At 37.3% G+C, this 22,251-nt stretch overlaps 1 protein-coding gene across 1 annotated transcript in view; it reads left to right on the forward strand.

Annotated features, from left to right (window-relative positions):
* The window catches only part of Dnah7 (dynein axonemal heavy chain 7), a 259,409-nt gene that overhangs the window by 22,453 nt on the left and 214,705 nt on the right, over positions 1-22,251 (forward strand). The window contains exons 6-10 of the mRNA XM_045148328.1: positions 2,519-2,606; positions 3,800-3,980; positions 6,285-6,357; positions 7,777-7,902; positions 11,881-12,000. Coding sequence (XP_045004263.1) covers positions 2,519-2,606; positions 3,800-3,980; positions 6,285-6,357; positions 7,777-7,902; positions 11,881-12,000 — 588 coding nt within the window. The remainder of the gene's footprint in view (positions 1-2,518; positions 2,607-3,799; positions 3,981-6,284; positions 6,358-7,776; positions 7,903-11,880; positions 12,001-22,251) is intronic.

The raw sequence follows: 22,251 nt of genomic DNA on the forward strand, positions 1-22,251 counted from the left end.
ACTGCAAAAGATAGCATTGGGAATAGCAATGAAATATTCAACCAAAACAAGATTTAAGTCAAACAGGGAAATTACTAAAATCTGTAGCTCCAAGTCTAACAAGTAGTGACAAGTCTCCAAATCTAAGCAGTGACCAGTCTCTGGAATTTCAATTCTTCCTCTGTAGCTAGGTTTCTCAAAGTCCCAAAAAATTTCATCTGGTGCTGGCAGCTGTCCTTGGCAGCCATCCCATAGTCCTGGCATCTCCACTGGGTCTCCCCTCAACCCACGGACCATCCTCATGGCTCCATTGGACCTCCACACAGGTAATTCAAAAGGCTTGCTTCATTCACACTGTTCATGGTCATTTCCAAAATGTAAAACCATGTTGCAAATTCAATTACTCTCCATAATAGTAGTTGAGCTACCTATTTGTTAATCCTGGGGGAAAAAACCAGACTATGAAAAACAGGACACTCCTGTAGCATTTGGGCCTCTTCAAAAGAGTTTGCATTCTTGCTGCTGTTTCAATTCAGGTCAGCTGGTTTAATCTCAATGGTTGTAATCTCTCAAACAATTATAGTTTATGGGCAGAAGGTTTGGACCAAAGATTTCTTTTGTGTGTGTGTGTGCCATATTCCTCTGCTCATACAAGTCCATTTCTATGCAATGCCACCTTGCACAAGTTATCAGGACATGGGTATAACAGCAAGTCTTTTACATGAACTGTCTTTAGCCCAGTCTGGACAAAGCTTTTCCTTCCTCTCATAACCCAAACCTCAGTTCTTATTGCATTCATGTCTTTCAGCTTTGACCCGAATGGTTATCACACTGTACTTACAGCATCTCTTAGGCCAAGCTTTCAAATCCTTCCAAATTCCTCCCTTAAATTAGTCCCAAAACGCCAAAAGCCACATAGCCTAGTTTACAGCAGTAACTATCCCATTTCTCAGCACTAAGTTTCCTGTCTCAGTCTGATTAACATTGCTGGCAGAAAACACCCAACCAAGAGTAGCTTGTGAGAGAAAAGGGTTTATTTTGGCTTATAGACTTTAGGGAAAACTCCATGATGGCAGAGGAAAATGATGGCATGAGTGGAAGGTGGACATCACTTTCTGGCCAACATCAGGTAGTGAAGTTAGAGTGTGCTAAACACTGGCAAGGGGGAAGAGGGCTATAACACCCATAAGCCTGCTCCGAACAATACATTATTTCCAGGAGGCTCCAGTTCCCAAATTGCCACCAGCTGGGGGCATAGCATTTAGAACACATAAGTTTTTGAGGGACACCTAAATCAAATCACCACACCTACCATGTATTGAATTGAATGGAAACATTTTCCAAACTATTATTTTCTTTTCATACATTTTTTTATTAGTTATATACACAGTGTGTATACAGCCATGTTGGTACCATCATTAGCCTCCTCCCTGTCCTTCCTCCTCTGAAGGGACCCTCCTCGTTGGGGATTGTGGGTCATGCATTGTGGGGTTAGCCATCAGTGATGGGGAGGAGTCAAAGTCTCTGTTCATAATGTCCCAGCATGTGGCCCTGACAATCTTTCTGCCCCCTCTTCTGTGAATTTCCCTGAGCCATGTTGGGTTCGTTTTAGGTCTACTTCAGTGATGAGGTATTGGGAGCCTTTGTGTCTCTGGATATCTGGTTTGGTAGGAGTTGAGTGTTCTCTGTGTCTATCTCCCTCACCCTGTGCTTCTCACACATTTAAAAAGAATAAAAGTAAAGTTCATAAAATATTTGATTTCTGGCTTTGCAAAAGACATGCTAAAAGATTATAGGTACCTAATTTGGCATAGTAACTTAGACAGATGTTTCATAAACCTTATCTTCACTCACCAGTCAGTGGGACAAAGCACTTACTTCATATCATCACTGATCTGATATTCAGGATATTCAGGCAAAAAAAAAAAAAAAAGATCCAGAACAACCTTTTAGTTTCTCTGAAGCCATGAACTTGTCTTTCTGCACAAAGGAGCCCCAGAGCAACTTACAAAAGGTAGCTTCTTTTTAACTGAATTATAGGCATTATAGTGGTATGTGAACATATCCTCAGTGAATAATATATAAGGATGTATGACACCTGGTAATGTGTGTGTCTCTAGATCTTGGGAAAGGTGTTTGGAGACTATATCTGTGTTTTCTGTACAGTAGCAGTTAAAGTTCTTTCTATCAGCACTCCATTTCAAGCCCACTTTTATAAATAACTGTACATATTTTAGAGATGCTGCAATAACATTCTCTTATAAGTTCAAAGAAGAGAGATCTTGGTTTGGGGTAGTGAAGAAGAATGAATTAAGGTTATCAGGAATATGTGGCCTGAGAATTAGATCTTGAAAATTTCTTCTACTTTATCTCACCCCATGAAAATGGAGAAAGTATTACAGAGCAAAACAAATATCTTCAGCAACTTATTTTTGTTCATGGTTTAATAGAAAATGGTCCTCATGGTTTTGTATGTTGTTTTCTGTTTTAACTGCCTCTTCTATGCTTTTGAATAACACTATATTTATCATCTTCTTAGGCAACAAGATGTGGGCTTGGAATCAGCTACCTCCGATGAAAGCATAGCTCCAAAATTCAACAGTTCTACCATAGAGAAAGACATCTTGGTAACAAGTCATTTTTTTCCTCAATAGAATTGAAAATAGAAGATTTGGAAATATGTTTATGTCCTTGAGATTATTCTGTCTTCCCTTGTGATTCCTGAAGATATAAGACTAAATACAAAGCTGCATAAAATTGTTTTACTGGATTAGTGGAGGATAGCCTTCTCCTCCATGTTATGTGAGACAATAGTTAAGGACTAGTGACTCAGAGCTCCCATCCTAAAGTTTGTCTCAGTCATGTATGCCTTCACATTCCTTTTTTCTTCTCTGTGAAATTATCTGAAGTATAATAACTTACATTTTTTTAAGTTTACTAGCTTTCTTTAAATAAAGTAATTCAAATATTTCAAATACAAAAGACTTAAAACTGTAAATATAAAAAACTTTAACATTGCTTATTTGTAAACATTTTGACATATAAATTTTTCCCAAGTCTCATATAAATAATTATGATAATATATTGAAGTTAAATATTCATTATTGGAGAAATGTTGGATTTTAAAATAAATCTCAACATATAAGATACCATGTATAAAATTATAATATAGAGTAGTAATAGACCAATTAAAATTTTCGGGCTGGAGAGATGGCTTAGTGGTTAAGTGCTTGCCTGTGAAGCCTAAGGACCCCAGCTCGAGGCTCAATTCCCCAGGACCCATGTTAGACAGATGCACGAGGGGGCGCACACATCTGGAGTTCGTTTGCAGTGGCTGGAGGCCCTGGTGCGCTCATTCTCTTTCCCCCCTTCTCTCTCTGCCTCTTTCTCTGTCTATTGCTCTCAAATAAATGAATAAAAATAAACAAAAAATTCCTCATCTTGTTTATACTTTTAGAAGTAATGTCTTAGAGATACTAGCTTGCATGTAGCTATTATTGATATCAATTAAAATTTCAAAAACTAGTATGGCAGACTTTGAAAGGTCATACAACACTCAGCTGTGACATGGACTGTTTCAATGCAGCATACATCTGGAATTGTGACTTCATAGTATAGTGTGCTTATGAACTGAAATAGGAACTTCAATTTTCATGAAACAGCACTTTTAAAAAAATGTTAGAGTTCTTGAATAGTGCTTACATGAATTGCACAAAATACTATTTATAATTTATAAATACTTATATCTTCTAAATCTTTATAACAATTGCAGTACTGTAGTGCCAAACTGGCTTGCTTTTTCTCTATCTCCTCTTTGTAGAGGTATTATTATTATATTCACCATGGAATTGATACAGATCATGTAGCCCCAATGGAAGATTCTTGGTTGGAACATGTGTTGAATTTAGTCCCACAACATTTGAAAGTCCTCACTGACAGCATAATGGTCTTATCAGATGAAATGAAAGAAGATTATCTTCTTAGTGTAAAGAAATCCATAGGTAAATTGATATTGCTTCTTGCTTTGAAATTACTATGTTAATTATAGTATCTCTTATACTATTGTATTATTTAAGAATTTAGGTGGCATTCATTAACAACAATGAAAAAATTAAAAATCAGTTATTTCTACTTATAGGGATTTATCCTCATTTAAGGTTATTAATGACAAAGGTAATAAAACCTTTGTTTTATTTATAAAATTTATTTATAAAATAATATAAAATGAATTTCAGCCCTTCAAACTATGTATTGTATCCAAATAACTATATATATTTTAGTTATGGAAGGCATTAGGCACTTAGAAATCTTCATGATGGTCTCAAATCTCTTGGTGTAGATAGGAAAAACAAGACACATGTATGTATGTATAAATGTATATGTATGAGTAAATGCCTGCATCAGCAATAAGCATTAATATCGCTGATGTCATACATTGAGACATGGCTGATTAGTTTGTTGCTATGGGCCACAAGTTGGCAAGCCATGGTTCACAAGCCATCACTGATCATTACCCATTCTGTAAGTCAAGTATATTAGCACACAGCATCATTCATTTAATTACACACTGTCTATGGCTGCTTTTGAGTTACAAGAACAGGGTTGAATAGTTTGAAAAGAAACCTGTTTCTTACAAAGTTGAAAGTAGGAACCATATGACCCTTTATGTAAGAAATTTGTTGAGCCATGGTGTGGATATTGAACTCCTAGACTGAGTAGAAAATAAAACTCATTTTAATTTTAAAAAATTTTATTTTTATTTATTTATTTATTTGACAGAGAAAGAGGGAGAGAGAGAGAAAAAAAATGGGTGCGCCAGGACCTCCAGCCACAGCAAATGAACTCCAGATGCATGCATCCCCTTGTGCATCTGGCTAATGTGGGTCCTGGTGATCAAACTGGGCCCTTTGGCTTTGCAGGAAATACCTTAACCACTAAGCCATCCCTCCAGCCCGTAAAAATCATTTTAAAAAATTTATTTTTGGCCTAACATAAATCAAAATCCCTGGAGATAGGGCCTTGGAATCTGTACTGTGTGTGTGTGTGTGTGTGTGTGTGTGTGTGTGTGTGTGCATACACACGCACATGCACATGTTGTTATATATGTTCATATTGTTATAGGTACACATTGCTTATGCAGGTATGTGTGCACATGTATGATTGTGTGTACAGATCAGAGATCAATCTAAGATGTCTTTCCCTGTCACTCCCTACCTTACTGTTTGAGACAGGATCTCGTGCTGAACCTTGACCTCACTGATTCAGCTAGACAGGCTAGTTAATAAATCCTATGCATCCTCCTGTCTTCCTCTCTCCAGTGCAGAGATAATAGACACGTGCCATACAACATGCCTAGCTTTTATGTGGGTGATGGAGGTCCTAATTCTGGTCTTTGTACTTGTATGGCAAACACTTTACCCTTTGAACTATCTTCTTTGGCCAGAAATTTCTACATTTAAAGAGGATTTTCTTAGTTGGTTTTGACAGCAAAGCTGGCACAATGGGTGCTTTACAAAAGGTTGATGAAATCATAGCACAGAGTGACTTGACTCCAGGAAGATGGCATTCATTACATTTTAGACTCTCACTATAATGATGGAGATAAATGGACAAGTCACTAACCTATGTAGTAGCTAGTAAAATGAGAAATGAAGCAGAGGACACATTGAATGGAAGAAGAGTTAACTTAGGCAGGACTTTGGAAGTCCCTGAACAGAGTCTTTTTGGGAAAGGAGTCAGACTGGCCCTTATATGCCTTTTAAAAGATTGAGGTGAAGGACAGTCTATGAAGGATTTTAATGTAGAGTGTAATAGCATATTTTCATTATAGAAAGAACTTTTTAAAAGACAGGCACAAGAATTAGAATTAATTGTGATTTGGAGATCATGGAAGTCAGAAGTAATTCTAGCTTATTTTATTGATTTCATAACAAATGCTGGTATGTAACTTAAAAGGGTACAAGGTAATATTCACTATCCTCAGCAAAAGAAAACTACTCCTCTGTTTTGTTGACCTTCAATTCTGCAAGAGCATTTTTGATGGAATAGCTATAAAGGAGAATGTAATATTAAAAGCAATTATCATCTTCAAGTGAAAGAACAGGGACACATAGTTAAGAAAGGAACATACACTCTCAAAGACACAGGCATGGTAGATTTCTCATAAATTTTAAAATTTTTTCTTCATAAGCACACAAATTGGTCTTTATTAAAAAGCTTTAACATAATTTAAGTGATTAATTTTAATAGACTCAGTTTTGCATTTATACAAGGTTATTTATCAAAACCTTACCATTCTCCTCCAGTTGATTTTGTTTTAAAAGACCCTAGAGAAAAAGATGATAAAAAGACAACTGAACTTCCACCCCATCGTGCTGAGTAAGTGATCATTTTAATAATATAAGCATATTCATTTATGTTTATATATTATATTATATATTTATAACTCATATATAACTATGTATACCATAGCTGCATATGTGTATATGTACATTTCACATGTAAAGATATTGCTGTCATAATCTTGTTTACTATCTTGTTTCAATCAAAATTAATCTAAGAGATGAAGAAGGTCACTTCATACTGATTAAGGGGAAAAATCATCTATAATACATTGTAATTCTAAACATATATGCATCAAATAAATATATGTTCAACTAATTTCATGAAATAAATACTACTAGGTGTAAAGTCTCAAATTAACAACAGTAGAAAAAATAGTGGGCGACTTCAAAGATACTACTCTCACCACCTGACAGGAGTTCCTACCAAAAAAAAAAAACCACAAAGAAACATCTGAATTAAATGATAAGATAGATTAAATTGATTTAACAGAAATCTATAGAACATTTCTATCATGTGCTGTGAAATACAAATTATTCTCAGCCCATGGAACTTTCTTTCAAATAGATCATGTGATAATATACAAAGCAAGCTGTAAAAAATATGGAACATTGAAATATTTACTTGTATTCTGTCTGATCACAATGGAATAAAGGTATAAATCAGTAGCGAGAGAAGTTGTAAAAACTCATAGAGACTAAACAACACACTAGTGAAGAAATCAAGAAGGAAATAAAAAATGGACTCAAATTATAAGGACATCAAAATACACTGAAATATACATACACGAAAAGCAATCTTAAGAGGAAAGTTTATACTGTGTCTACACTAAGAGATTAAGTAGCTCTCAAATAAGCACCTTGATTTTCCGCTTATGGCTTTGGGAAAAACAAAAACAATCAAAACTCAAAATTGAAGGCACAAAGAAATACTTATGATCAGGGCAGAAATTCATGACATGAAAATGATTTTTAAAAATACTAAGAATCACCCGGGCATGGTGGTGCATTCCTTTAATCTCAGCACTCAGGTGACAGAGGCAGGATGATTACCATGAGTTCAAGGCCACCCTGAGGCTACATAGTGAATTCCAGGTCAGCCTGAGCTAGAGTGAGACTACCTCAAAAAAAACAGAAAAAGAAAAAAAACAAAAAACACAAAGAATCAATGAAGCAGAGTTGGTTCTTTGAAAAGATAAACTATATCCACCAACCCTTAACCAAACTAACCAAAAGAAAGAAGAGAGCCAAATTAATAAAATTAGACATGAAAAGGGAGACATTACAAAATATGCCAGTAAATTCAGAAAAGTATTTGAGCATACCTTTAAAGCATATTCCACTAAACTGGAAAATTCCATTCTGTTCTTATTGTTCATTCCTGTACTACAAGTCCAGCCTACTAACATTTTCAATTTGTAAAGAAGATAACTGAATACTGCTTTTTTGTTTTCAGGATGGAGGTTCTGCCAAAACCTTGGAGAAAGTCTTTCTTTGCTGCACGTAGTTACATTAAGGACCACTTGAATGCAATCAACCCCACCATGCTGGCTGTACTTGATTTGTGGCACAGCACTTACAAGTGAGTATTTTGGGCCCTTTTAAAAGTGAGAATAAAGTTATTCTCAATCCCTTCTTTTTCTTCTTCTTATTCCTTTTAGTATTTTAACTATAAACTAAAACATTACCTGCAATATAATATAAGCATTTACACATGGTCTTAAGTAGATGGTGTAATGTTAAATAGAGTAATAAGTGAGCATTTCCTTTGACCGGTAGCCCCACTATGTCCTTCTTCCCTATCCATTGTGATGGTTTGAATGTAAAATGCTCCCCATAGCCTCAAGCATTTGAGATCACACCTCGCCTCCCACTTAGTCTTCAGCTGCTGGGGCCTGTGGGGGTGGAGTCTTGCTAGGGGAGGTGTGTGGAGTCTTGCAAGGGGAGGCGTGTCCCTGGGAGGGGGCCTTAGGATTTTATAGTCTATCCCAGTGGGTTTATGAGTGAGCTAATTCTGACCGCTCCTTACTGACACTGTGACAAGATGTGATGCCATAGCAGGATGCTCTGCCATGCCCCCCCATAATGAAACTTCCGCTCAAAACTGTAAGTGGAAAGACACTTTTCTCCCATAAACTGCTTCTGGTCAGGTATTTTGTCCCAGCAATACCACATATACTTTAAGGGTAATCACCGTTAAACAACTGGGATTTTTATACCTTAAGACTTATAGAACATTAGCTGCCTCAATCCTGTCCAGAAATGTAGTAAACGTTGCCAAAGTGAATGTCATGAGTGAAAGGACCTTGACGGCTGCTGGGGGCCCCGGCCCTGTCTCTGAGGCGTTGTTAGGTGGGACGATGCAGCCATTGTTACAGAGGCTTTGGCAGAGCTGAATGTGAAAGCTGGGAGATTCTTCTGGAACATAAAAGTATTGCTGGGTGTGGTGGCACATGCTTTTAATCCCAGCACTTGGGAGGCAGAAGTAGGAGGATCACCATGAGTTCCAGGCCACCCTGAAATTGCATAGTAAATTCCAGATTAGCCTGGGCTAGAGTGAAACGCTACCTCAAAAAAAAAAAAAAAACAAAACAAACAAACAAACAAAACAAAGCACTGGTCCTACTGTCTGCATGACCTTCTCATTAGTTATCTGTGGTTACATCATAAATACTGCAAAGATGAGATTCAAATAAATTGAAACACAACTCATAAATAGCAGTGTGTCAGAGGCACACATAGGCAAATGCCAAAGAATTTGTCTTTGATGGTGGGGCCTGAGGAGGAATATTTGAAATGTGGGGCAGGTTGCCAACAGGTGCCTACTTTAAGGCAGGAGCTAATAGGCTAGTAAACAAATAGAATTGCTTCTTAAGGAAACAGTTTTATTCTTATTTCTTACCTTTCCTTTTCCTCATACTTGCCTGTCCACAATCCAACCACTTGATAGTCACAAAGTAGTGGAAATGTTCTATATTTTGCCTTCCTGTAGCACCCACATGAATGCCCCCACATATATGTACACACACACATGTTAAATACGTACATGTACAATAAATTCCTTAAATTTTAAAACATAAATGTTTAAAATATTTTAATGCATAAAATTACTGTATATACTACTGGTTTTGTTTTTCTGAAAAATATTTTACAAAAATCCCTGTGACTGAACAAGTAGAGATATAATTTGCACTTTTCCTAAGGCATAAACTGCTTCATGGTGCTATCAAATCATGTTTTTCAGCTATTATTTCCATTAAATATATTCACTTCATCTCAGTTTCTGCTGCTGTGAATAATGCAGCAATAAACTACCTTGTGCTTCTGTCATTTACTGCTTTTGTTTCCCTGTGTGATTTCCCAGGGTGGGATGGCTGGATCAAAGCCAGCTTGTGGTTTCACTTTAGTAAATGTTGCGAAGATTTCTTTCCAGGAGTGTTAGATAGATTACATGTCTACCAACAGAGAGGGAAGATTTCTGTCCCCCAAACTCTAGTGCTGTGTGGGATCACACTTGTCTCATCCTTGTAAACCCTTACATCCTTGTTATTTCTGTTTGCATTGGCAGGCTGTGGAATTTGAATATTTTCTTGTGTGTGTGTTTTTATTTGTTTGGTTATATTTTTGTTGATTTTTCTGTTAGATTCTTGATCTGATCATTTTATGACTTCTTTGTATAATAGAGGCTTTACTTTAAGTAAACAGATCAAGCAGTTGCTGAAACTGAGATTTATAATTTGCCCATTGACTGACTGAGTTTATAGTTTCCATTATTACACTGGAAGTTTTTATTTTTATTAATTTATTTTCAAGCAAAGAAACAAAGTCAGAGGCAGGGAGAAATAGAGAATGAATGGGAGTGCCAGGGCATCTTACCAATGTCAACAGACTCCAGACACAGGCACTTTGTGTTTCTGGCTTTACATGGGCAGTAGGTAATCAAACCCAGGAAGTCAGGCTTTGCAAGCCAGTGCCTTTAACTACTGAGCCCTATCTCCAGTCCACACTGGAAGTTTTAAAATTGTTAAATATAGCTCTCTTTTCTAATATCTGAATTCCTACTATGGATCTTATTAATCGGTAAATTATATGTGAACTTTTTTTGGTTACCTTGTAAAAATTTTAATTAACTAAATGTAATGTTTTTAATAGTGTGTTTACTATCTTTCAGGGAACATAAAAATTACTCAGTTACATGGAAATTAAACAGCAGTTTCTTAAGGGAAGGAACCTGCTGTTAAGTTGAGGTGAATACCATCATCATACTAAATAGCTAATATCATTCTTTCATTTGAATTTATCTGTTAGAGAAAGTTTTAAATGAGTATGCCATACATTTATTGAAGGATCTGTAACACTGAGATCAGAAAAAGGATAGTGTTGAGAGCTGTGGATTCAAGCAAGCCCTGTGTCATTAACACTAAAAAATAAAATAAAATAAAAAATGAGACAGGATCAAAGATCTAGATTCACTGGGTTTTTCCTGGGTGGATCACATATAGCCCCATGCTTCTCAGAGAAAATACATATTATGTTTTGGGATAAGTCAGTCCTACAAGCATTTAGCCCTACCTCTTTCCCTATTTTAATAGCTCTGCGTTCATTGGGGCGGGGGAGAGGGGACATCTTAAATTCTCCATCAAATTCTAGTGATTTGATTCTTCACAGTTCTGCTGCATTAGGCCAAACTGTGTTCCTGTTCAACTTAACTGTAGATACCATTTTTAGATTTAGGCATATCATACTTTGCATCTGAAAGATTGCTCCAAAGGCTCACATAATGAGAGGCTGAGCCCAGCCCAGCCCAGTGCCATTAATGTTCAGAGGTGGGGCTTTGAGGCATGACTGGATATGAGGACACTGACCTCATCAATGGATTAATCAACTCATGAGCTCATCATTTGCAGTTTACGGGAGATGAAGCAAACATGGAAGGTGGTGCCTGCGTGAAGGGAAGACCCTGGGAGGCGTGCCTTTAGAGACTTCCTCCTGTCCTCAGCCTCTGTGCTCCCCAAGCATCTCTGCTGCCTCACACCACCCACCAACTCTTCACCCAAAGCTCTGCTTCACAAGTCAGAAACACAGCCCAGTGGCCAAACGTAGGTTGAAGCCTCAGAAACCAAGAGCCTATATCTCTCCTCTTGGTTTTCTCAGATATTTTGTCACAGCAATGGAAAGCTTATTATCACAGAAAATTTCTCATTCTTGAGTTTTAAAGTTTTATATAATACAACTCTCTAAAATGTTGTATTTATTTATGTGAGAGGGAAAGATAGAGAGAGAGAGGCAAATAGAAAGAGAATGGGTATTCCAGGGCCTCCAGTCACTGCAAATGAACTCCAGATACGTGTGCCACCTTGTGCATCTGTCTTACATGTGTCTTACAGAATCAAACCTGGGTCCTTTGTCTTTGCAGGCAAGCACGTTAACTATTAAGCAATCTCTCCAGCCCTAGAATACAATTCGTGATGACAAAACCTAGGAATATATTTCTTGGAAATAGACTTATTAGCAAAAAAACCCTTCATCTTAAATTACTGCTTGTTTTTATCTCTTACAGAAAATTACGTTTAGTTGACATAGAAGAATTTCACAACCGCCAGGATGCATTAGAGCTGTCATCTTTCCAGAACATCGTCATTAAACACATGGAATTCGCCAAAGAGACTCTGCTTAAAACGTAAAGTTTTCAAATGTTATATAGAAAACCTTGAGTTTAGAAATGATCAAAGAGGCATTTCATTTCAGCTGATTTTAGAACACCCTTTTCAACCAGGTATTTCTTTTTTTGTGTGTTGTGCATACATGTATGTGTTGGATACACATTGTGTTTAGAGGTGCATGGATGTGGAATCCAGAAGAAGACCTTTGATGTTATATTCAGAAACGTCACATTGACTCTATTTGAGATAGTCTTTAATTGGCTTGGAGTTAACCAATTGGACTACACTGGATATCTAGCAAGCTCCAGGGATCCTCCTGTCTCTGCCTCCCCAGTACTGGTATTATAGGCATGCTGCAGCATTTTTATGTGGGCATGGGGAACCAAATTCAGAACCTATTGCTTGTAAGGCAAGCACTTTGTCCACAGAACTATTTCGTGAGCCCCTCCCCCCCCATGTCAACAACTTTTTCATCATTTCTGTTTGAAAGTTTGATGTATCTTTAAATGCCTTGATCAATATTGTATTCAAATGCCTGTACCACAAAGCCTATAAAGAAACAGACACTTTTATAACTAATAGCGGCTTTCCTTCTAAATGTGTGGCTCCATCTGTTGTGTGAGTAGTATTGGATACCATGCAGGAATGATCATTCACTACATAATTTTTAATATGTGTTATTAACATATGCAAGGCAGAGGCTATTCTTTTATTTTGATTTTGGATGAGGAGTGCAGAAGAGTTAAAGAATGACTAGAAAGGAAACAGTGTTTAAATGAATTTATGATTTCAGTGGAGGTTAGAGTTATCACATGGTAAATAAATACCTCCTTGGATTGACCCTTCATAATGGAATGTGTGTGTCATAATTAATGGTGTAGGTTACAGACAATATATTCTGAAACAACATAGGAAAATTATCTTTATCATGGATCATTAATTTATAAATAGGACATTAAAATTAGATCAAATTAAAATTAGCCAAAGATACATAATTTCTGGCCAGCTTCATAACTTCCAAAACTTAGTTAAAAAGGTGTATTGTTCATGTTAGATAAAATGTTTCATTTATCTTTTTGTAGAATAAATTTTTTTTCTGAAATTACTTGAAAAAACTTTAGCTCTTAAATCCCATGTTATAAGAAGCTCAAATAATAGGACAGGTAAAAAACAAAATCCTATAGTTAAATACAGAGAAGAAAATGCCTCCCAAGGACAGGATACAAATAAATTACTTTGCTCTATAAACTCAAGGTTATTTCCCACTGTGAACTTTAGTGGGTGTCAAGTAATATAAGAGATACAATGGAGACTTCATGCTTGGCATGCTTGTTGCTATATAGGAAGGCTACTAATTTCTGTGTGTTAATTTTGAATACGCCTACATAGATAAAAAGTGTTTATTAGCTCTAACAGTTTGTATCCCTTTTGCATAGAATCCTATCATCTGTAAACAATGATTTAACCTCTTCTTTTCGGATTTGTATCCCTTTTATTTGTGTCTCTTGTCTTATAGCTAAGACTTCTAGCACTATATTAAATAAATGTAAGGAAATTGGACAACCTTGTCTTGTTCCTGGTTTTAGAGGAAATTCTTCGAGTTGTTTTTTCCCATTTAGTGTAATGTTGGTTATGGGTTTGTCATAAATAACCTTTATCATGTTGAGGTACATTCCTCCTATTTCCAGCTTCTTTAGAACTTTTATCATGAAGGGGTGTTGGGTTTTGTCAAAGGCTTTTACTCTATATACTGAGATGATAATGTGATTTTTGTCTTTTAATCCACTTTTATGGTATATTGCATTTACCAATTTGTTTATGTTGAACCATCCTGAATATCTGGGATTTAAAAACTTGGTTGGGGGCTGGAGAGATGGCATAGCAGTTAAGTGCTTGTCTGTGAAGCCTAAGGACCCCGGTTCGAGGCTAGATTCCCCAGGACCCACGTTAGCCAGATACACAAGGGGGTACACACATCTGGAGTTTGTTTGCAGTGGCTGGAAGCCCTGGCGTGCCCATTCTCTCTCACTCTCTATCTGCCTCTTTCTCTCTCTGTCATCTCAAATAAATAAATAAAAAATCTTTAAAAAAAAAAAAACTTGGTTGGAATGATCTGTTTTCTGTTTTTAATAATGTGAGAGAGCGAGAGTAAGAGTAAGAGTAAGAGTAAGAAAGAAAGAAAGAAAGAAAGAAAGAAAGAAAGAAAGAAAGAAAGAAAGAAAGAAAGGAAGGAAGGAAGGAAGGAAGGAAGGAAGGAAGGAAGGAAGGAAGGAAGGGAAAGGAAAGAAAAGGAAAGGAAAGGAAAGGAAAGGAAAGGAAAGGAAAGGAAAGGAAAGGAAAGGAAAGGAAAGGAAAGGAAAGGAAAGGAAAGGAAAGGAAAGGGAGAGAGAATTGGCATGTCAGGGCCTCTAGCCACTGTAATGGAACTTTAGACATGTGCACCACATTGGGTGCATGTGCAGCTTTGCATGCTTGTGTCACCTTGTGCATATGGCTTATGTGGGACCTGCAGAGTCGAACATGGGTCCATAGGCTTCTCGGGCAAGTGTCTTAACTGTTAAGCCCTCTCTTTAGCTTGTGGAAGATCTTTTTAAATGTATTTATGTATTCTGTTTGTCAGTAATTTGTTGAGAATTTTTGCATCTATCTATGTTCATGAGAGAAATTTTCCTTTTCCTTTTTTTTTTTTCTTTTCTTGTCCTGTCTTTGTCTGGCTTTGGAATCAGGGTAATACTGACTTAGTAAAAGGAGTTTGGTAGTATTCTTTCCTTTTCTATTTTATGGAAAAGTTTGAGAAGCAGTGGTGTTAGTTCTATGAAGGTCTGGTAGGATTCACCAGTGAATAGATGTGGACCTAGAAATTTTTCTAGTTGGGAGTTTTTTTTATAACTGCTTTGATCTCAGTGCTTGTTATAAAATTGTTTAAATGGTTATCTCATCTTGCTCTAAATTTGGTAGGCCATATATATATCTAGAAAATCATACAATTCTTTCAGATTTTCAAATTTAGTAGATTATATGTTCATAAAGTCTGTCCTCATTTTCTGAATTTCATTGGTATCTGTTATAATGATTCCATTTTCATCTCTAATGTTACTAATTTGTCTCTTCTTTCTTTTTTGACAGTTTTGTTAAGGGTTTATCAATATTGCTTAAGCTTTCAAAGAACCAACTCTTGGTTTTATTACTTTCTTGTACTGTTTTTTATGGTTTATATTTCATTAATTTCTGCCATGATCTTTGTTATTTCTTTCCGTATACTGATTTTTGGTTTGCTTTGTTCTTTTTCCAAGCCCTTAAGGTGTAGTATTATTTGTGTCTTCCCTTATTTCTTAATATAGGCACTTAAAGCTATAAATTTACCTCTTAGTACTATGTTTATTGTATTCCATAGGTTTTGGTATGTTATGTACTCATTATTACTTAAATATGAATTTTTTCTTCTTCTTGACTTATTCAATGACTTACTCATCATTCAGTACTGTACTGTTTAGTTTCCATTAGTTTGTGGATGTTGCATGTTTTCTTGTCGATTTGTAGTTTAATTCCATTGTGATCAGATAGTATACAAGGAATTATTTCAAGTTTCTTGTATTTGTTAGATTTGTTTTGTGTCCTAATGTATGGTCTATTGTAGAGAATTTCCATGTGTGATTAAAAAGAATGTGTATTCTATAGCATTTGGATGGAATGCTTGTAGATATCTGTTAGGTCCATTTGTTCTATGATGTCATTTAATCCAGATACTTCTCTGTTTATTTTTCGCTGGGATGAGCTATTAATTGTTGACTGTGGTATTGAATTCACCCATTATAATTGTGCTTGGTGTTATCTGTGACCTTATGTCTAATAGTGTTTGTTTAATGAAATTGAGTGCACCCATGTTTGATGTGTATATGTTTAGAGTTGAAATGTCCTCTTGTTAGATTGTTCCTTTAATCAATATAAAATGACCTTCTTTATCTTTTCTAACTGATGTTGGGTTGAAGTCTATCCTGGCAGCTATGAGAGTAGCAACACCTGCTTGTTTCCTAGGCCCATATGCTTTAAATACTACCTTCCATCCTCTTACTCTTGTAGTGTCTGTCTTTTATGTAGAGGTGAGTGTCTTGGAGGCAAGAAACAGAAGGATCCTGCCTTTTAATCCAGTCTGCAAACCTGTGTCTTGGTTGGAGCATTGAGGCCACTGATGATGAGAGTTATTGAAAAGTGTAGATTTATTCTTGCCATTCTTCCTGATTTTTTAGTGCTTCCTCTTTTATGTACTTTTACATTAGCCATTATTTGAATATATTTTGTTATTTCCTGATTTCTCATGTGTGTATTTTCCTTTCTCTTCAATCCAAAGGATCCCTTCAAGTGTTTTCTGTAGAGCTGGCTTAGTGGTCATATATGCCTTAGCCTGTTTTATTCTTCAATTATGACAGATTACTGTGCAGGACATAGTAGTCTGGTTTGGAATATGTCATTCCAAGCTCTTCCAACTTTTAAAGTTTGTGTTGAATAATCTGCTGTTATATCAATGGGCTTTCCTTTATAGGTGACTAGGTGCTTCTCTTTTACTGCTCTCAAAATATTTTCTTTGGTCTCTGTATTTAGTAGTTTAATTATAATATAGTGAGGAGAGGTTATTTTCTGGTCTTATATGTTTCATGTTCTAAATGTCTTCTGTATCTATATTGACATCTCTTTCTCTATGTGGGGGAAGTTTTCTTCTATGCTTTTGTTGAAAAAACGTACTATCCTTTGAGCTGGGTGTGGTGGCACACACCTTTAATCCAAGCCCAGTAGTAGGAGGATCACTATGAGTTTGAGGCCTACCTGGGGCTATAGAGTGAATTCCAGGTCATCCTGGGCTAGAGAAAAACCCTACCTCAAAAAAACAAAACAAAGCCGGGCGTGGTATACACGCCTTTAATCCCGCACTTGCAGGCAGGAGGCAGAGGTAGGAGGATCACCATGAGTTTGAGGCCACCCTGAGACTCCATAGTGGATTTTAGGTCAGCCTGGGCTAGAGTGACACCTTACCTTGAGAAAAAAAATAAAATAAAATAAAACTAAAAAATAAAATATTATTTGTATTTATTTATTTGATGAGAGAAAGAGAGAGAGAGAGAATGGGCACACCAGGACATCCAGCCACTGCAAATGAACTCCAGGTGTGTGCGCCATGTTCGGGAGCTACTCTGCTGGACCCCATTGTCTTCCATTTGCAGGGATTTGATTGTACACGGCCAGTGTGAGCGGCAAGTCCTCTCCCCATAGTTCTGCTCTTCCTGGCTCAGGCAGAGCCTCCCTAGTAGAAGCTCCTCCTGGCCACTGCCACCTGGAGCCCAGTCCTGATTGACTGTGAGTTTGCTGGAAGGTCCTAGCTCCCTGCTGCTTTGCTGTGCAGTCTCCCCTGAGTTAGTAACTTATTGCACACCCTCACTTTTTGGAAGAGAAATATGTTGTGTGTTATTTTATCTTTTTTACCCCCATCCCCAGGTTTCTATCCCCAGGTTTCTTTTGGCCCTCTTAACCAGAAGTCCCTCTTCTGTTTTGATGTCCTTTTCCCCTCTTCCATCATGACAACATGCTGATAGACTAATTTTTTTTTTAAGTTGGAAGTATTTACTCTATGAATGCAAAATGTTTCAACTACAGGGCAAATCTTGCAGCAGTATTGTCAGACCTAGATCCCTATGAGAGATCTAATGAGAGAATTCCTTTCCTTCAGTATTCTCTGAGTAAAGAGTGTCTCAGGGACCAAAATTTTGAGTCCTAAAGACGAGCTTGTCCTCATCCGATGCCAAGATCACGGGCTAATTTTATGAAGGTCTTGTGCAGGTAACAACAGCCACTATCAGGTCAGGAATGCAATTGCCACTTTGTGTCTAGAAGACAGGGCTTCAAAGTGCTCATCCTCATCCTCTCTCTGTCTGTCTGTCTGTCTCTCTCTCTCTCTTTAATGAAACAACTTTTCATTTATTTTGTTAGCATACAAAGAATTGGTTTCATTGCATTTTCAATGTTTTTTTTCTTATGGATTTTTTTTTTCATATTTTTATTAGCTATAGACATACTCAGTATGTAATCAGCACATGTTGATACCATCCTTGCCCTAATCCCTGCCCCACCTCCAAAGGGACCCTCCTCTTTGGGGGTACTCATTATCCCCATGGGGATTGTGCGTCATGTATAGCGGGGGAGTAGCCATCAGTTATGGGGAAGAGGCAATGTCCTTTCCACCATCTCTTCCACAATGGTCCCTGAGCCTTGGAGGGTGTGAAAGAGATCTCTCCTCTAGTGCTGAACATTCACCTGTCACTTCTCAGCACATTGATGAGTTTTGAATCTCCTCAGTAGTCACTGGCATTTGAAAAGAGAAGTTTCCCTAAAGAAAAGTGAGCTCAGCAGTTAGATATAAGTGTAAACATAAATATTTTGAGGGCAATTTAATTGGCATACTATATCCATTTAGTCAAACAACAGTAGTAGCTTCTCCCTTAGGGCTTATGACCTTCCTAGCCATGGTCTTTTGACTAGGTTTTCTTTAGGAGCAGGCCTCAAGTCCAATCAGAAAGCAGTTTGTTCTCTTCATAACAGACATGCTACCATTGCACTAGTGGGAAAATCTTGCCTGACTGGCCACTTGTGTAGCTTGTGGGGCCCACTACTGGCTAAGATTGTTGATGCCTTTTCTCTCCTAGTGGTCTGCATAGCTCTTTTCAGGCCTATGACAGGTAGTCAGCATGGAGACTCCCAGCTTATTTCTACATTGGTTTCTTAGTGTCTTACAAGTGAAGCATGTACTGTCTTTAGCAATAAGTCTTACCATCTAGTTCTGGCAATATAGCCTACACTGTTTGGGGGCCTCCAAGGCCTCCCTGACCAAACACCCCAGAGAGATAATCTCACTCATGGTCTTTTCCTATAACACTGTGGCATCAGGGTAATATTAATTTTTTAAATACTTAGTAGAACTACTGGTGAAACCATCTAGGCCTGTATCCTGGCCACAGTCCCTTTTTGTTGTTTTGTTATTAGAAGAACCTTTTTAACGTATTTATAGGTATATTTTATTCTCTATTTCTTTTTGTGTCAGACTTGGTGATTTATGCCTTTTGCAATGTCAAGTTTTCTACATTAATGAGTTTTTTGCTTACAGCTTTTTTATTTTACTTTATAATTCTTTGTATTTTTCTAAAATATTATTAATGTCAAACTGATTGCCATTGCTAATATTCAGTCCCCTATTTTGTTTTTGATTTTAATAAGTTTAGTCTTCTCTCTTTTTTCTTGTTCAGATTAGCTATGTTTGTCGATTTTGTCAACCTTTTCAAAGAACTCTCTTTTAGGGTTGTTGATTTTTTTCTATTCATTTCTTTGTTCTCATTCTTCCAACCTAGCTTTGGGTTTCTTTGATTTTTCTGTTTTCTGTTTCTAGTGGAATATTAAGTTGAAATTTTCTGATTTTTGATGTAGGAATTCCTTACAAAGCTCCCTCTGTTCACTGATCTTGTTAGTTAGCCCTTCAGTTTTGTTATGTAGCTTCACATTCATCCATCTTAAATTATTTTCAAATTTCACTTGAGTTTTTTCTTTTTATGAGTGTGTTTTTCATTTCCATATTGTTGTGAATTTGCAAGTGTTTTGTTATCAGTTTCTAAATTTGTATTTCAATACCCTTATGTTTATTGAGAACTATGTTATCACTACCAACTATTTTTTAAAATATTTTATCTATTTATTTATTTGTGAGAGAGAAGGGGGGGATGGGTTGCCAGGGTCTCTAGCCACTGCAAACATACTCTAGATGCATGTGCTGCTGCTACCTTGAGCATCTGGCTTACATAGGTACTGGGGAATCAAACCTGGGTCCTTAGGCTTCACAGGAAAGTGCCTTAACTGCTAAGCCATCTCTCCAGCCCTAAACTATTTTAATCTTTTAGAATCACCTTCCATGAGCATCCTTCATCTTAATGTCCACTGCTACCACCATTGGTAGGCCCTTCAAAGACTCTCATGTAGACTACTGTAAAACCTGAATGACTGCTGCAGACCTTTGTCTCTGGTAGCTTCCCTTTCAAACTCCTGTAAGCTCCATTTAAGAGTCTCCTATTCACTGACAGAATTAATTCATATTTTTAAACATATCTTGTAAGATATGCAGCATGAACCAAATGTCACCTTTCCCATGCTCACCTCTGAACAGACTTTTACCTTGGACTATTCCTGTAGTAATAGATATGATAATTGGCAAAATCTAAATTCCCTGAGTCATCATTTTTACCACTATTTAAAAAGATCTGCTTATGGGACTAGAGAGATTGCTAAGCAGTGAAGGTGCAAAACCCAAGGACCAAGTGAGGCTCTGATTCACCCATCTTTTTTCTCTCTCTCCCTTCTTCAGTCCTCTTCCTCTTTTTCTTACTGACTCATAAGTAAAGAAATAAATAATAAAAGCAAATCTGTCTAGGGGTAACAAAAGAGACTAATTGGAGGGGGAAGAAGTAGGGGAAGGTAGAAAACAGCCTATAATATATAGGTGTATGAAAATATCCTTAGGTAATACAGTACCATGTACAATGGATATGTACAGTGAAAAGTTTGCAAGAAGGCATCTTATTGTCAAAAAATTCTGCTTATGCATTATGTCCAAAGCTCCTTGTACACTTTTCAGCTAACCACTGAGGTTTTTTTTTTTTTGGTTTTTTGAGGTAGGGTCTCATTCTAGCCCAGGCTGACCTGGAATTCACTATGAAGTCTCAGGGTGGCCTCAAACTCATGGCGATCCTCCTATCTCTGCCTCCCAAGTGCTGGGCTTAAAAGCATGTGCCACCATGCATAGCTTAACCACTGAGTTTTAAAGTAATTTCTCTATTAGCCAGTCAGGTAGGCATGCTGGGAAGATTTGGAAGCTGGTCAGTCACTCCTCTTTTAAATTCAGTGACATTTAGCATTGTTCTCTTGTGTGCATAATTGTGATGACTGAATCAGAGGTTGAGAGATTAAAATGGAATAAGGACATCTTTTGCACCGTCAGCAAGACAGGATGGTCAATGCTGCTTAGCATGCCTGACGCAGCTGTCACAGAAGCCTGTCTTCTGCCCTTCAGTATTCAGCCTGAGTCTCCTTGCACTGAATCTTCACTGTCGCTCTATCAGAAGCAATCTCTTCTAAATGCTTCCAGCATCTCCAGCCCATGTCATGCCTTTTTATATTGCTTTGGATCATGTTCCCTCTTTTTCTTTACTGATCTATAAGCTCTTTTAAAACTGAAAAATATTTTGCACCCCAAGTACTTTTGTATGTAATAGGGAGTCAAATATATTTTGAGGCAATGAATGCATGGATACTTTTTACTGTGTTTTCTTTTTCTTTTTCCCCATTCTAGACATTCATACTTATTTCATCACTTGCCTGAATTTGCTAGAAGGTTCTCAGTTTCCTTTTTTAGCTCTGCTTGTTCTCAAAATGTGTTGCTTTAGAGATGTTTCACTGAAGAAGTGTCTACCATAGCTTTGTCTTGGAGTTTTGGTCCCCAGTTGTTGTTTTTAACTCCCAAGCTTGTAAAAGTCACCACGACTTTTCCCTCATTTATTTCTTCCTCTTTTCTATTGTATTATCTGTGCTACCTATTATCTCTCTTTTAGAAAGTGAAATAATGTGCTATATTAGTCCTGGTTACCCCATTTACTTTACTTTTTATCCGATTTCTACTTCAAATCCTTCTGAATCTGTTGGGCCCCGAAAGGCCCAGGCATGAGGCCGAGTGGAACTTCCTGAGCCTAGCTAGAGTTTGATGACCTGTCTCTGGCCAGCTAGGACTCAGCAAGATGCCTAATGGCTTCTGGCCTGCCACCTCCGCATGGCAATTGTAATTACCATTTCAATAGTTAAAGTTTACTATTGGCCCTTACCTCTGCCCCCATCCTAAAATCCCCGCCTTCGTTCCCAACATGATATAGACAACTGCTCAGAGTAATAAAGCACGTTGTTTCTGTGAGTTCCTGCATGGAAAAGACTCCCGACTCAGTGTGGTTTTTCTCCGGTGGCCAGGAGAGGTCTGGGTCGTCCAATGCTCATCATCCTTCTTAACCCCTAGGGAGGAACCAGCAGGCCTGGTCCTTCCCTCGGCACTACCTGACTGGGAAGGAGCCCGGCATGAATCCGTCCGTCAGGTTTTCTTATTTCCGCCTGTTCTTTGGTGTGGTTGTCATTACAGGAAGCCTCTTCTCCAGTGCTTTAATGGAAAGTTATAACCCTATCTTTTGCCTTCCTGG

The sequence above is a fragment of the Jaculus jaculus genome, chromosome 4, assembly GCF_020740685.1.
Source record: "Jaculus jaculus isolate mJacJac1 chromosome 4, mJacJac1.mat.Y.cur, whole genome shotgun sequence".
Taxonomy (NCBI): domain Eukaryota; kingdom Metazoa; phylum Chordata; class Mammalia; order Rodentia; family Dipodidae; genus Jaculus; species Jaculus jaculus.